At 57.6% G+C, this 16,453-nt stretch overlaps 1 protein-coding gene across 1 annotated transcript; it reads right to left on the bottom strand.

Moving 5' to 3' along the window:
- Positions 1-530: 530 nt before the first annotated feature.
- COL9A2 (collagen type IX alpha 2 chain) lies at positions 531-15,308 on the bottom strand. The gene is made up of 32 exons (XM_052637421.1): positions 15,237-15,308; positions 13,861-13,935; positions 12,641-12,676; positions 12,495-12,557; positions 11,398-11,451; positions 11,238-11,273; positions 11,122-11,145; positions 10,749-10,802; positions 10,381-10,434; positions 10,213-10,260; positions 9,928-9,984; positions 9,792-9,845; positions 9,405-9,458; positions 8,998-9,051; positions 8,840-8,893; positions 8,665-8,718; positions 7,426-7,479; positions 6,977-7,030; positions 6,699-6,752; positions 5,695-5,739; positions 5,304-5,357; positions 4,506-4,559; positions 4,188-4,241; positions 4,031-4,102; positions 3,756-3,791; positions 3,582-3,626; positions 3,460-3,492; positions 3,089-3,235; positions 2,772-2,826; positions 2,290-2,478; positions 1,177-1,254; positions 531-730 (listed from the first exon to the last, which is right to left on the bottom strand). The coding sequence occupies exons 1-32, from the start codon at positions 15,306-15,308 to the stop codon at positions 531-533; spliced, it is 2,067 nt and encodes a 688-aa protein (XP_052493381.1).
- Between the last annotated feature and the right edge of the window lie 1,145 nt (positions 15,309-16,453).

Below are 16,453 nucleotides of genomic sequence, written 5' to 3'. Positions count from 1 at the left end.
GTGGATCTAGGGTTTGGTTGGAAAGGGTGACGCCAGGAAGGAAAGGGAGATGGGTGTTTAAATACTCAGATGGGAGGAAGGCAGGTAGGAAGCAGAGGACTGGCTTAGGGATGGCCCCCTCCGGGCAGTCACCCAGTAAGCCTGGGGGCGAAAACGGGATCAGGAACTAGCAAAGGCCTCGGTCCACTTGCCCCAGGGACAAGATGGCCAGTGGAGGATGGTGCAGATTAAGGACACATTTGTTTTGATGACATCCGAGCAGTGCTCCAGGAACGAAGGCCACCCCATCCTCTCTGGACCGTGAACTCTCCAGTGCCACGTGCCCTGTTGGCCTCACCTTTTCATCTGATGCCCTCCCTTCCCTTCCCCCATGTTTTAGAATTTCCTTTTCCTCAGGACTCCTGGATCCCAGATGGAAGGTCCTGGAAAAGCTAGTTTCCTGGACTGAGGCATGGGGTGCATGTCCACCCAGAGGGGCCTGAGTCCTTTCCCCCCCAGGATGCCCACTGGGCTCTGTCTTGGCCTGATGCTCATGGCCCTTTGATGGATCCAGGCTCCGTGAGGCGTGCAGAGGCGTAGGCTGAGGCTCCAAGGCAGGCTGCAGGTTCACAGAAGCCTGGCAGCCCCACGGGGCCTGGCAGGCCAGGTCGACCTGCCTCTCCTGGGGCCCCTGGAGCCCCTCGATCTCCATCTTTGCCATTGATTGCCTGACCAGGCCGGCCAGGCAGTCCTAGGGAAGGGAAAAGGTCAAGACATCAAGGCCTCCTCCTATCTCAGCCTTTGAATTCCTCAGTCTCCCAGGGAAACTGAAGTCAAGGACACCATAGAAAGAAGGGACTCTGCCCCAGACACAGGTTCTAAGAGAGTCATGTCTCATGGTCCATTACTCCCAGTCAGTGAGTCAGGGGAATAAATGCCCCTTCCCTTCCCTCCATGAAGCAGATTTTTGTGTAACCCAGGAAGTCCTCGGAATCCCAGCTGTCCAGTTGCCAGCCAGACCTGACCCAGAGGCTCCTGGCTGCTCCAAAGGGATGCAAAAATTAGATGCATGGGACTGAGATGGTCTCATGTTGTGAGCGCACGAGGGAGGCCTCCATGGAAGAGACCCAGTTGTGTTGGGTCATTAATCCCAGGACTGAGGGACAGGACTGCTACTGGGCAGGGCCACGGTCTTACCTGGGATCCCCGGGGGCCCAGGCATCCCGGGGTGCCCACGGCCAACTTCTCCCTGATCACCCTTCTCTCCACGTTTTCCTGCAGAGAAAGAACCGAGCCTTAATTTTTTAGAATAGGAAAAATTTTTTTTCTTCTTGGCTTGCTATTTATTTTCTACTTCACACACAATAATTATTTCTATTTTGTGCTAGTTTATAATAGGAGACAGTTGGAAATGACTGCAGAACTGACTAAGTAAAGGCAAGTCCAAAGGATGGAAGACTATAAAGCTGATAAAGTTCATTACAGGAAAGTGTCTGATAATGTCAACAGTCGGCATTTAGTATATACCAACTCCATGTAAAGTACCTCTAAATGTAATCCTCCTGGCAACTATAAGATTGTTGCTATAACTATCTCCATTTCACAGACGATAAATCTAAGACCCAGGAATATTAATGGGTAACTTGTCCAAGAGCCACAATGAGAAAGTGAGGGAGTCTGGATTCAACACCTGCTCTGACTCAAGCTTGCCTTCCTTACTGTTTTGTTCATCTGCCTCCCCTCTTTTAGAGACATGGAGGGATGTTTATGCTGCTAAGTCACTTCAGTCATGTCTGACTCTGTGCGACCCATAGACGGCAGCCCACCAGGCTCCCCGGTCCCTGGGATTCTCCAGGCAAGAACACTGGAGTGGGTTGCCATTTCCTTCTCCAATGCATGAAAGTGAAAAGTGAAAGTGAAGTCGCTTCGTTGTGTCTGACTCTTTGCAACCCAATGGACTGCAGCCTACCAGGCTCCTCCATCCATGGGATTTTCCAGGCAAGAGTACTGGAGTGGGTTGCCATTGGAGTACCACTAAGTCAATTTAAAACAGAAACAACATCCCCCCCCCCCCAAAAAAAAACCCAGGCTATAAATTAGTACATTTGTTTCTATCAATTTGCTACTGAAAAGCAAGCCCAGGAGTTATATGGAAGAGCCATGGGTGAGAATGTCTATACCTCATCCTAGGAAGGGGAATGATGAAAGAGAGAAAACAGGAGGCTGAGCCATCAGCCGGCATAACTGAGACCCCAGGAGGCTGGTCTTGGCCAAATCCCCATCTCCCAGCCACCACAGAATAGCACTCACCCTTGGGCCCGGTGTTGCCAATCTGACCCACGGCTCCCACGATGCCAGGAACGCCCCGAGGGCCAGGGTGCCCATGGGGTCCCTGTTTTCCCGGGTACCCAGGAGGCCCAGGGGGTCCTGGAGGACCCATCATCCCAGTCGCACCCAGGGCCTCCCTCTTGGCACTCACAGCCATTTCTGCCAGTTGCTCTGGAGGGAGGGAGGAGACAGAGAAGTCTGTAAGGTGGGTGTGGCTCAGTAAAACTGGGAAGGCAGAGCATCCTGGCCTCTGGATGTGCAGACAGAACAGCCGGGGGTCAACCTCCCCCTTCCTCAGGCTGTTCTGCAGACATCAAAGGTCCTGAGTGGGTGAGGACATAGGTAAGGTCCCCAACCCCTTGGAAGCAGAGCTCGTGACTTTCCCACAAGGCCACATGGAGAGTCAGTCTTCTGAAAGGTGGCGATGCCCTGGAGGTGAGGAGGAGGAGTTGGTGCCCCCTCACCTTGCAGCATCTTCAGCACCACGTCCTCGATGTGCTGGTCACTAGCATCTCGGCCCTGAAAGCAGAGGAGGTCTTTCAGGAAGAAGCCCCTGGCTGCCAGGTCTGACTGCTCTGGTGCTATGACCCCTTCCTGTTCCCATTTTCTCACCCGAGGTATTTTCAGCATCTGACTGAAATCCCTCCAGCACCCACACCCATCCTCTCTGATCTCGGGTACCAGCCTCAGGGAAGGAACTCCCAGCCTTTGAGGGGATAAGCAGCAACCAACCCAAAGAGGTGCGTTCCCTAAGAGACTCCTCCCCTGGAGGCCAACTCACCGCCACGCCCTGCCTCCCGGGCTGTCCCGGCAAGCCTCGGTCTCCAACCAGTCCGCGAGGGCCCGGAGGCCCCGGGTAGCCCTGCACCCCCGGGGCTCCCGCATCTCCGCTGGGGCCGGGGTAGCCAGGTTCTCCGCGGACTCCTTGCTGCGGGGTGGGTTGGGTTCCCAGCGGGAATCAGGGGACGCACGCGCAGGGGTGGGGGGTGGGGGGTTATGCCGGAGTAAGGGAAGGATGGCGTGGGGGGCAGGGAAGCCGGGGGAGTCGAGGGGCTAGTCCCCAGCGGCGCTGAGGCAACGGGGCGGGGGTGGGGGGTGGGGGCGAGGGGCGGCAGGAGCGGGGGAAGGTGGCGTCACAGTTGCAGGACTCACCTGTCCTTTGGGTCCCGGCTCGCCCGACTCGCCCTGTAGGCACAAGGAGGTGCTGTCCCGAGGCGGTGGGGTACCCAGGCCCGCCCGCTGCTCCCCTCCTCCACCCCGCGCAGCCCGCTCACCTTCTCTCCTTTCTCTCCGGGGAGGCCAGCCACCCCCGGGTCGCCCTGCAGATTGAGACAGGGTCATGTCGCCGCGGCCCGACACCCCCGCGCCCCCATCCCGATGCGATGCGAGAGATGCCCTGGGGGTGGGGGTGAGGGGGTTTGGGGGGAAGGCGGGTTGCTGGCACTCACCACTCCACCGCGGGGCCCTGTCTTCCCTGGGGAACCCTGTTGGAATTGGGGAGTTCAGAGCCTGGTGAGCTCCCATCCAGGGCAGGCTGGGCCTGGCTCCCCAACCCAGGCTCCCAGCCACAGCCGCCTCCGAAGCTCCACCTCGCTCCCCAGGGTCCCTGGGGACCGGCAAGGGGTCATTTTTCCAGGTGGATTTGAGGCACTGGAGCTCCACTGACCCCTCCCTCAGAATCTGAAGGCCTCTTCCCCTTGTATTTTTCAGTCCCAGTTAGTACCTTGTCTCCCTTGATGCCTGGCAAGCCTTGGGGCCCTGGAATTCCGGGAGGACCCTGTTCCCCTTTGGGGCCCTGAGGAGAAAAGAAACCAGAGGAATAAGTCAGACAAGGTGCCCAGACGTACTCCCAGAGCCCGTCTCAGCTGCCCTGTACTTACCTGCCGACCTTGAGGGCCTGGCTGCCCCACTGGCCCCCTCTCACCGTGGTCACCCTGAAATGGAAAATGAAGGTCACACCCCAGCCATCAGCGGGGGCAGCCTCTCCCTGCCAGATCCCAGACCCTGCATGGTCAGCGCGGCCTCTATTCCTGCGGTCACCACCATGGAGGTCCTTGGCTCCACTTCACAGACCAGCAGACTGAGGTCCTGGCTGGGGAGGCCTCACGATGGAGCTTTGAGAGCACCCAGATTCTGGGTCCAGCAGTGCCAGCTGCTGCAGAGGCCCCCAGGGAGGGACCACTGTGCCAGGCACTTACCTTCTGCCCCATGATGCCCTGGGGACCGATTTCTCCTCGAGGCCCTGGTTCTCCCTGGGGGACAGAGAAATCCGGAGGTGAGCAGTAGCCTGGAGGGTCCCTCCCTCCTTTCCACACCTGACCAACCCCTACCCACTCCTGGGGCTCAGCTAATTTACGTCATCAGGGAAGACTTCCTTCACCTTCTTTCTTTGGGTCCCTGTCCTTTTCCTTCATAAGACCCAATACATTCGGAGTCTTTAATTCAGTGTCTTTCTCACAAATCTGTAAGCTCTATGTAAATAGGAGACTGTCTATCTCAGTGTCTAGTGGGTTGCAGATATTTGGTGAATGTTTAAGCAGTGAGTGATGGAGAAGGAAATGGCAACCCACTCCAGTCCTCTTGCCTGGAAAATCCCATGGACGGAGAGCGTGGTAGGCTACAGTCCATGGGGTCGCAAAGAGTCGGACACGACTGAGCAACTTCACTTTCTTTCTTTTCTTTCTTTTATGCAATGAGTGAATGAGTCTGCCTGCTGGATTGTCAGCCCCAGTCATCTAGAGAGGTCATACCCCAGGACAGAAGCAGCCCCATCCTCTTTGCACTGTACATAGGGAAAGGGGGGTGGAGAGAGAGGAGAGCTTTCCTGGGTTAGCGTCAGAGTCCTGACTGGCCCCAAGGGCACTCTGAAGCTAGGGCTCCACCCCACAGTCTCACTCTGGCTCCACAGGCTAAAAGCAGAGTCCTCAGGCCTGGAGGGAGGGATGGGGAGGAAGCAAAGCAAGATGAGCCCTTGAGTCAGAGGAGGGGGCACTTACCTCCTTCCCGGGGGGCCCGGAGACTCCAGGGAAGCCCTGCCGGCCTGGCTCACCCTGCAGGAAAAGAGTTCTAAGGTCAGTCTGTGTAGCCTAGTCAGGCCCTTGGCCTTGGAGAAGCCAATGAGTTGAGAAGCGGAACGGGTTCTTAGTCAGGGCCTCTGGACTCCACTGACTTGCAGCCATGCCATCCTGTTCTCTAGCCAGGATGAGAGGTGGGAGGGAGGCAACAGGAGGGAGGTGATTAGGCCCAATGAATCTGTGTTCAAGCCCAGTCTCTGAGCCTGAGAAGGCCTGGACCTTGCAGTCTTTAAGCCACACCCCTGGTCCCTGCCCTCAGGCTCCCTTGCTCAGATGAAGCCAACTCTCTGCCCCCAGCCTGGGGTCACCTTACCTTGTCCCCAGGGCCTCCTTTTGTCCCAGGCATACCAGGCACACCCTGTAGAAGGAAGCTGATGTCAGTTTCTCCCTTGGCAGCAGGGAGCCCTGAGCATCTGCTATTTTGCCTCCCAGATTCCTCTCTCGCCTTGTGGGAGCTGAAGAGCAAAAGGCCCAGCCATGAACTTGACTGTGCCCAGCCCCGAATCCCTGCTGAGACAAGAGATAGTGACAGAAAGACCTGCTTTCCAAGGCCTGTGGTCCACGGGGAGAAGAGGAGCACACGCGAGTGCACACAGGAACACGGTCTGCACATGGATATGTTAGCAGTCCTCAAGTATCCCTGGCAGGGAAGGATGGGGGTTCCCAGAAGGTGGGGGACGGAGGTGGGCCTGAATTGTGAAAAGACTCAGAGATGGGAAGGGCATTCCAAAAAGAGGAACCAGTAAGGCCTGAAGGTGTGGTGGTAGAAAAGCTAAGGCTCTGTTGAGAAGGGAGAGGGTGAAGAGAGGCAGTGGCTGACGGGTCAGATTATGGTGGTCCTTGGATGCTAAGATGAGCTGTGAGGATGAGGAGTGTAGCTAGCCTGGTCATAACCGTTCCCCTGCCACTTCCTACACCTCGGTGACTCTGCTGAATGACTGGACAGAATGACATTTTCCTGGAGGCAGTGGGGGTGGGGGGGTGGGGGGGGGCTGGGGAACAGGGACGGGGGAGCACCATGGAAGATATTTAGCAGGGAAACAGTCAGACTCCACTTAGCCAACATGGAGGGTTGGTATAATCTAAGAGAAGCCTGGGGCGGCTGTCCAAATGATGAGGCCTAAGCCAGGCCGCAATTGGTGAGAAGGCCTGAGCTGAGCAGGGACAAGGTCCAGAGCACAAGTCCTGAGTATGTGACTTCCACCTCATCAGCCACTCACCCCACTTTGGGGAAGTGGGCCACAGAGTGCCTGGGCTCTCGGTGGAGGAGAAGCGACTTGCCCTGTGGCGGCCCCCACGGCTCCACCCTGTACTCACCGCTAGGCCCTGGTGGCCTGGGTTTCCCGGCCGCCCCACCTGTCCTGCACTGCCCTGCGAGAGACAGAACCAGAGGCATAAATGAGAGCTCCAGCCGGGGGGTCCATGGCCCCCACCCGAGTGCAGGCAGGGAGACTGAGGCCCCGAAGCAAGAAGGAATGTGTTGGTGACACACTTGAGGCTCCGAGGCCTCCAGGCTCAGTGCAGCGGGACTCAGAGCCTCAGTTGGGAGGACCTCTGACCCTCACCCCCATCCCAGGGGCCGTCCGCACTCCTACCTTCACTCCAGGTGTGCCTGGGGTCCCGTCCTTGCCGTCAATGCCTGGGGGTCCCTGCTCAGCAGGAAAATTGAAGGGAGATTCACAATGGGGAGATGCCTGGGGTCAGGGCTCCCATCCACGTCCCTCTGTGGGGGGCAGTGTGCAGGTGGGAAGTGGGCCTGGTCAGCTTGGGAAGCCCCAGCAGCCAACTGGGGGAGTGGAATGGAAGTGGGAAGGGATTTCAGGGGATGGGTGACAGTCCTTCCCTTGTGTGGGTGATGAGTGTCTCAAGACCCCTCCTACATCACCACTCTATTTACAGGTGAAAAAAACCGAGGCACAGAAAGAGGGCATTTCCCGAGGTGACAGAGCCAGCCCACTGGCAACAGAGTTCAGTCTAGAACCCCAGGCTCCTCCTCCTCTGGGGGCTTGGAGACCCGCCTGGACCCTGCCCTCTGTCTACTTACGGTTGCTCCCTTTGGGCCTGTTAGTCCCTGGGGTCCTCGAACTCCTGGGCTCCCCTGCAAAGTAGACAGAGAGCAGACCACCTTCAGGAGGCTGAATCCCAGTCTGGCTATTCAGAGAACTGCTGAGAACAGTGACCTCTGAGTCCCAGGGTCCCTGTGGCACAGGCCATGCTGGGCAGGGGCTGGTGGAGAGGGTGCTCGTTGTGTGACTTTGCCCTGGACCCAGCGGGAGGGAGCAGAGGTGGGCATCAAGCAGGCTGCGCGGGAGCAGTGGCAGGACAGGGGAGGAGCCAGTGTGACCCACCAAGGCCCTGAGTGGCACTGATGTGAAGAAACCCAGCGACCAAAGACAATGTGTGGGCTTGGTTTGGGTCTTGATTTGAACAAGAACCCTGAAGAGACATTGTTGAAATCATTAGGAAAAATTGAGCACAAGCTGATCATTAGATTATGTTCAGGAATAACTGGATAACGTTGCTTGTGTGATAGTGATATTGTGGTTATGTGAGGAACCTTATTTTTAAGAGATACATTGAAAAGTGAAATGGGTAACACAACATAATGTTATTTGCTTGAAAATATCAGAGTAAAGGAAAGAAAGGGAGAAGGGGATGGATAAAGTGAGTGTGGCAAAAGATTAGTTTGGGGAGAGAGGGACATAAGGGTTCACTATATTATTCTCCCTACTTTTGCATATGTTTAAAGACTTGCATAATAATAATAATAATAAAAACTAACAATAACAACAAAACCCCTAACTTTACTTTCTGGTCAATTTTTCTGTAAACTCAAAATTGCTCAGAAGAAATACTCTTATTAATTTTAAAAAGGAGAGCATTAAGAGATCTGGGATCTGGGCCAAATCTCATTAGCCCCATGACTGATTTGCTGGAATTTCATTGTCTGGCCTGGTGACTGTGGGACTGGATCCTACAGCTTCTCCCTAAGCCTGAATTTGACCAGCAGTAGGCGAGGCTTGGAGGAAGGAGCTGCTGGGCTAGCTGGGCTACGGGCACAGATATTCTCCCCTAACATCAGCCACCCACATGCACAGACACACAGAATAACACATGTGCACGGGCGTATACATGTGCACACACACAGATATGCGTCTACATGTGCACACACGCAGACACACGTGTGCACCTCAGTGTATCCACCTGAGGCTTGGGTGGAGCTGAGTCCACCCAGCTCTCCCCCACGGGGCCCTGACTGCAACAGGGGTGATTGAGGACTCACCACATCACCCTTCTCTCCAGCTCGGCCCGGTGGTCCCCGCGGACCTTCCTCACCCTGGCAGGAAGGACAGGCAGAGATCCAAGTTACATGCGCTCAGGGAACTCACATCCTTTGCAGCTCCAGAAGCTGCATCCAGGGGAGGAAAGCGGGGGCAAGGAAGTAGGAGCAGACTCACAGGTGACCCGGCGGCGCCGATGGAGCCCACCATGCCTTTGTACCCCTGAGGGCCCTGGGGAGAGGAGAGATTGTGGGTCAGTCCTGGCTGGACCTCAGAAGCCAGAGGGCTGGTTCCGGCAGCTCTTTCTTGCAGGACAGCCCCCCAGACCCACTCACCATCTCTCCTTTGGGTCCCGCCATGCCTGGGTAGCCCCTGACGCCCTGGGGACCCTGTCAAGACAGAAGAATGACAATGATGGCAACTAGAAAGCCCACGTCGTGACACCTTCCCTGAACCCCATCCCAGTCTTCTCGATGTCTCCCTAAGGCAGGCACAGAGTCCCTGTCACAGATGGTCAGTGAGACTAGAGATGCCAGGGACTCGCCAGGGTCACTCAAAGGAACAGTGGCAGAACCAGGGCCCCAGCTGAGCCTTTTGGCAGACAGCAGCCTTGGTTCTAGTCCCCCAGAGCCTCACCAGCTGGACACAGGCATCTCTTCCACCATTTAGAGCCTAGAGCAAGGGAATGACTCCACTAAGGTCTCCTGAGAGGATGAGGTGGGGCGGGGAAAGTGTTCCTTACCGGTGGTCCAGGGATGCCTTGCTCTCCAGAGGCACCCACATCTCCCTTGGGACCCTAAGGGCCAGGAAAGAGAGATCAGATAGGCAGGCAGATGGAGAGACAAATATTCAGACAACCAAAGACAACATCCTCTTCTCAGCAAGAGCATACAGGAAGGCGTCCTGGAAAGCATAGGGTCCCAGGGATGACAGATAGGGAAATGGGGGCACAGCAAGGGAAGGGGCTTGCCCAGGGACACACTGACTTAGCGCCTAGGCCTCCTGCCTCCCAGCTCAAGGCTTCATCCCCGGAGCCCCACAGGTGAAGGGAAGGGAGAAGGATGCGGGGAGGCTCCAGTAGGGCCCTCTCCACACACACTCTCCCATGGCCCTCCGCCCTCGCACTCACCGGCTTCCCCTGGCGGCCGGAATCTCCCAGAAGCCCGCGTCTGCCTGGATGCCCCTGCGGGGAAGGAGAGAGCTTAGAGTACGTCCCGTCGCCCCCTCCCCTGCTCCACCCCCCAAGACCTGGGCCAGAAGCTCACCTTCACGCCCTGCAGCCCTGGGGGCCCTTTCACGCCCGCTGGACAGTTGGTTGGACACTGGAAGAGAAATTCCGCAGGGTTCTGTGTCACTGGCCTGCCCCAGACCAACAGAGCAGTGCTTCCCAAGACCTCTCCTCCATCCGCACCTGGCTGCACCTCTCCGCTGCAGCCTCTCCCCGTCTCCCAGGGACCCTACCTTCCGATGGGACCTGTCTCCTTGCCCGCCCCTCTCAAGATGACCCGCCCCTTCCCCGGACTAGCCCCGCCCCAGGCCCCGCCTCTCACCAGGAAATCCGCGCTGCCTTCCAGACCCTGAATGGTTCCAGGGCGGCCCTGAGAAAAGATGTATGAAGATGGAACCTGACTCGAACCCTCCTCTCCCCAGACTTGTGCCAGAGACCCTTGTCCTTCCCCAGCCACACCTTGCCATGTGGGAGGTCTGAGGACACTTACCGGTTTCCCAGGGGGTCCCGGAGGCCCTGATGGTCCCTCTGGTCCAGGATCCCCCTGGAAGCAAGAAAGGCCCAAATCATACCCTTGTCCAGCCTTGGCTAGGTCACCTCTGCCCCCTGCTCCAGTTCCCCCTACTGCCTTGTCCATCCTGCCCTTCAGGTCCCCTCCTGAGATCTGGGGAGATCAAAGCCTGATCTGCTGAGGATGCTCTGCCGTTGGTGTGCTCAGCAGGAGGGGTTTCTGCCCCAGACCTGGAGGAGATTCCTGGTGGCCAGAAGCAGGCCCAGGAACTCCTGGAGAGGTGCTCAGCTTGCACTTGAAGGCAGAGGGCAGGAGACAGAGGGAGCATAGGAGTGACTGGGGCTCACCTTGGGGCCTGTGAGTCCAATCTCACCAGGGAGGCCAACAGGTCCAGGTGGTCCCTAGGAACAGAGACATCAGTGGCTAGGATGCCTCAGAGGGTTAGCCCAGCCCTGCCACAAAGATAGAAACAGGTGCCCAGAGCTCCTTTCCCCACTTCTACTTTGCAACCAGCCCCAAAGAGGCGGACAAATTAGGGCTTTAAGGACCAGTGAATTTCAGAGTCAGTGGATAGGCCCAGGGTTCTCTGACAAGTCTGCCCATTTCTGACACCATCACAGTATGCTGGCCCCTCCCCATGCTGGCCAGTCCCCTGGAAGCCCTTCTCTACCCTCCCCCTCTGAAAGTCCCAGGGACCCTGCCCCATCCCTGAGGACTTACAGGAGGTCCGGCGAAGCCAGGGCCCTGAAACAGAAGGAAAGATTAGGTTCATGGCTCCTTTTACAAATCCCCCTACCTACAAAGGGTCCCTTAAAGCCTTTGCAGGTTATACTCACTGGCAGGCCGGGGGGACCTGGGAGCCCAGGCTGGCCCTGCAAAAGCAATGGGAGAGGCTCAGAGGCTGGGGTCTCCTGCATTTCTGCTCCTCTCTGCCACAGCCCCTCCTAAACTCTGGTACCTAGATTACCCATGCTGAACCCCTAGCAGGCCACTTGCCTTGACTCCTGGGATCCCTGCAGGACCGGGCTCCCCCTTGGCTCCAGTTAGACCCTGGAGAAGAAAAAGAAGATACATCTGTGAGGGGCAAACCTGCTCCTTGACCAGTGGTTGGATAGGGTGGGTCCAGAGGTCTCTCTTTGTTGGGTCCAGGCTGCCTTTCGTCACAATGCATGAAGGCCTATGGGCATCAACACCTCACTTTTCTTTCTTCCAGTTCCCATACTAGCCCTTGATGATTATCCTCTTTTGAAAGATAAGAAACCAAGGCCCAATGATTTGTTGGCCCAGATCTCACATCTCCAGTCTAGGAATCTAGAAAACCTAGATAGATATGGGTCTGGATTAGCCATTTTCTTAATGTCTGCCCTTGACAACTTTTTCTAAGCCTTAGTATTCTCATCTGCAAAATGGGTTAATAATCGATGCTTGGTTCTCGGGGTGGTTATGAAAATCTATGTGTAAGGCAATATGCTTTGTAATCTTTGCAGGGTGTGGATGAGTTGGAGCAACCCTGTGGCTGCTCACAGCCCTAATGGGCACTTCTTGAGCCAGCAGGCCATTCATGGGGGGCCACTTTTTCCTCCCATCTTTTAATGACTAATTCAAGTGTCTCCCCAACCAGATGACTTCCCAATAACCCTGTCCAGGAGCCAGTGACCTTGGAGCCTGTGTCCAGGAGCCTGTGACCTTGAGCCCATGAACCCCTGGAACTGCATGCTATCAACCAAATGATGTTCTTCTCTTGAGTAGTGCCTGGGGCTGTAAGGGGGTGGGGTGGGGAAGGGTAAACGGGAGGAAAGGTGAGGATGCAAAAGGACAGCTCTGTCCAGAGAATTAAGTGTAATACTTGGAGGCCAGAAATGTGAGGCTAAATTCTGACTGCTGCTAAGCCCTCTGGATGCCCATCTGCCCCTGATTCAGTGCTCCTGGCATGGGTGTGACGTCACAAGTCACATGAAGGTAAGGGGAACTCACAGCTGTAGAGTCTCCATCCTGCTCTGCACAGCAGATCGGGGAAGATCCCAGAACTGGGTTTTGGAAGTCAGGGGGTGGAGCCCTAGCCTACTCTACCTGACAGTCAGGTAGGTACTCACATCAATCCCGGGCTTCCCGTCTGGCCCATCTGTTCCCGGTTTGCCAGGCTCTCCCTTAGGTCCCTTGAAAACAGAGGTGGAGCAAATATTAGCTACAGGCAGGAGAGACCTGGAAGCATCAAAGGTCAAGGGGAAAAAGCACTCACCGGAGGGCCAGCTTTCCCAGGGGGCCCTTTGTCACCCTGCAAGATATAAGTTGTTGAGAAAGCTTACCACGGCTTGTGCTACCCCGGATGGACACACACAAGCCCTGGTTGACTTATCCACGTCCTCCTCTCCTTTTCTGTCCTGGGTCCTCTCAAACCTCGTGTTTTTTAGGAAAATAGCTCCCTGTCCTTCAAGAAAACCATAGGTGGATTGAGACCAACCCCATGTAGGCTGGAGAGGGTGATATCAACATGCAAGTGAGTTCTAGACATGCCAGTGTTGGGACGGTGCCGTCAAGAGATCTGTGAAAGGGTTGCCTCAGAGAGTGGTGCCTCTTGGATTTGAGCAAGTATGAGAAGAAACTTTGGGGCTTTTAGGAAAACACGAAGAGGAGGTAAGCGAAGGGGGCAGTGGTATATTGGGGTCAGGAGAATGAGATGGGGCAGGGGCAGGGACCAAGGGGGCAGCTTCAATCAGTCCCCAAGGCAGGAAGGACCTCCTTCCCCTGTGACAAAGGCTCCTTGATGGAGAACATACGTGGCCAGTGGAATCACATTCAGCCCCAGAGAGGCCTCCAGGCATTTCAGGGCCTGTGGCAGCCAGAGAGCCTGGCAGGGGCCCAGCGCCCATGGTTGGAGGGTGGGGGCACCAAGTTGAATAGAAAGCTGTGGAGATGGGTAAATATGGGGCTGACCTCCTGGGGGAGCATCCAGAATAAGGCATTTAACTCTCACCAAGGTGGGGAGAGCAGGGAACGAGCCCAGCTGCTTCTAAATCGGGAATAAAAATGTAAAGGGAAGAGACTGGAGTCTGGCCCCCACTGGACAGCGGTCTGGCCAAGCCTCCCAAACTACCCTGAAGAGGCACCCAGACTTGCCAGGGAGCAGCGCGGAGTTAAGGCCTCTCCCACCCCAAAAAGGGAGGAGGGGGCGGGGGATGCGGAATCGCTGTGAGCTGTGGCAGGCGGACCGAACAGCAGCTCCTTGTCCACCAGCAGCTATAACGGGCTCTGCCGCTCCAGGCTGCTTTGAGGTTTGTGTAGAACAAACGGGCTCCTTGTGGGGCAGGCCGGCGCTGCCTACTGGCAACTGGGGGCACTGCACCTCCAGGCACCGACCTCACCGCCGCCACCCCCTGCTTCCCCTCCCAGAGCACACAAAATTCCCTTGTCGGCAGCCTCTCGCCCCCCCGCCCCGCCGGTCCCGGGTTAGAGACTCACGTCGATTCCGTCGGATCCAGGCACTCCCGGTGGCCCTGGGGGCCCCGGAGGCCCCGGCTCTCCTGGCGGACCTCTCTGAAAACACAAAGGGGGCAGCCCTCAGACATTGCAGGGAACTGGGCGTCCAGGGGCGCACCTCCCCGCTGAGAAGCCGTAAACTCTCCTTCACTGAGAACACACTGTGGACCTTTACATATGTTATCTTATTGACTGGTTCAGAACTGTGAGCCGAAACTAACGAGCCCCAGTTTGCAGGTGAGGAAACAGGCTCCGAAAGATTCAGGGGTCAGCGCCCACCCTCCGTTCGGATTCAGGCTCCGAAAGATCATAGGAGGTAAACTGTGCACCTAGAGTTCCGTCCTAGGTTTGCCCAGCTCCTTCCACTGCACCGCGCTGCCCCTGCGCCGTCGTGGGTGGAGAATAGAAGGAGATGCTGATGACTCTAGTAACGGATGGTTAAGGAAGACGGTACCTAGAGATGCTTGATCCTCAATGAACGGTTGCTTGGATTATTTTTAGATGGACGACAGATATTGAAGATGGATAGGTACCCCCTACCTCTCCCCCTGGTGCGGATGAAGCCCGACGGGAAAGTTGGGGAGGCGAAGAGAGATGGGGCCCGTTGCGGGGCGAAATGTCTAGGGAGGGCAAGCCTGTTCTCTCCTCCTGAGAGCATCCGTCTCCCAGCACCGCTCCTCCGTCCTCGGTTGGATGGCGCTCTTAACGCGATCCATCCTAGACCCAGGCAGGGGTCCGGCGTTTGCCAGGTGCCCGCGCTCCCACCCCCACCTCCAGACCGAGAAGTGCCAGGTTGGCGTCCCACGGGCGAGCTGCGAACCGCCCAAGGCCCCAGACGGCGCCCCGGCCCGGCTCCCCCGCGCCCGCGTCGCGTGAGGGCCCCTGCCCCCAGCCGGCCCTCGGAAGTGAGACGCGGGCGCGCTAGCCCGGCGGAGAGCGTCAGCCGAGCGGGAGCGGCGTCTGGCTGGAGCCCGCGCCCCCTGGGAGGCGGCGGGGGCGGAGGATCCCGAGCTCCGTGAATGGGCACCATTGTCTCCCCCGCCACCTGGGCTCTCCACGCTGCCAGGACGCGGCGCCAGCTCCTGCTCCACGCCGCCGGGCCCGGGCAGCGCCGAGCATCTCCGGACAGGGTCCCTCTGGCTCCCCGGCTCGTCCACCTCTTTTCACGGTGCCGAGATCTCCACCCCCAACCCCATTTGTGCCCCTACTGAAGGAATGTGAGCTTCTGCCCCTCAGGCGAGGGGGTGTCAATGGAGGGTGGGAGTCAAGCCGAACACTCCGTCAGACCCCAGGATCCGGAACCCTGGACCCAGATCCCGCATTCCGGAGCCCGGCGCGGGAGTGGCTGCAGGACTTACGATCTGCGCCAGGGCGAGCCCCAGCACCTGCAGGAGAACCAGGAGGCTACGCGGGGCGGCCGCGGGGGCCATGGCGGGCGTCGGGCTCGAGGTGGACTGATGCGGGCTCCACGCACGCACCGACGGCTGAAGCTCCTGGCGCGACGGCTCCGGCTGCTCTCGGACCCGGAGGGCAGGGCCTCCTGGATATGCGGCTGGGCGGGGCGGGGGGCCCGCGGGGTCTGTCACCTGAGAGGACCCGGGGAGGGAGGCTGGCGTTCCCGGCCCAGCTCCGCCCCGCTCTGTCCCGCCGCCAGCGCCCACCCTCCATCCTCTCGCCGGGCTTGGCGGAGGCCTCGGCCGGGTGATGCGAGGAGCGGCCAGGGTGCGGGACCGGGACCACGGCTCCGTTCCTCCATGAAGAGGAAGAGGGCCGTCCGAGTTGCCTGTCCAGCCCGATCTCCGGGACCCAGCCCGTTCCCCCGACCCGCAGTCTGCCTCCCATAACTTGCGCCTTGTCCTCAGCCACTTCAGCCTGCGAGCCCGGGCCTGGGTGCCCTGGTCCAGGGCCCAGGCCGAGGACACCGCAGGTTCTGCCGACCTTGTAGCAGGCTTTGCCCAGCTCTCCATCCACCTCGTTCCTCTCCACCTACGATCAATCAGGCCTCGTCCCTATTAAAACATACCGCAGAGGATGAGAGGTTTGGATGGCATCATCCAGTTAATGGCCGAGAGTCTGGGCAAACTCCGGGAAACAGTGAAGGACAGGGAAGCCGGGTGTGCTGTAGTCCCTGGGGTCGGTCAGCAAAGAGCTGGACAAGACTGAGCGACTGAACAGCAAAGGCCCTTCCTGGATCAGCCATGCTATGAATACCCCCTTCATCTTCTCCCCCGGCTTCACTGCTAACACCAGCCAATCTGTCTGCATCCCGTTTCTAAACTTCCTCATCTCCCTCTCATCTCTGTGTTTCCACCCCAGCTGGGAGACCAGTGAGGCTCTTTAGTCCTCCAGTCATGAAGCTGTTGGCACCTGGGTCTGCCTTGGCCATTCTATCTTTGAAGTCTTCACTGCCCAGGTATCCACCATTCAACCCTCCTCCTTCCGCTTACTCATCCTTCTTAAAAAGATTTTTTTTGTTTGGCTGCTCTGAGTCTTAGTTGAAGTACTCCAGATCTTTGATCTTTGCTGGAGCATGTGGAATCTTTAGCTGAATCACGTGGAATCTAGTTCCCTGACC

This window comes from Budorcas taxicolor, chromosome 3 (genome assembly GCF_023091745.1).
Source record: "Budorcas taxicolor isolate Tak-1 chromosome 3, Takin1.1, whole genome shotgun sequence".
In the NCBI taxonomy this organism is placed as follows: Eukaryota; Metazoa; Chordata; class Mammalia; order Artiodactyla; family Bovidae; genus Budorcas; species Budorcas taxicolor.
This window is presented reverse-complemented; position numbering and strand designations above follow the sequence as displayed.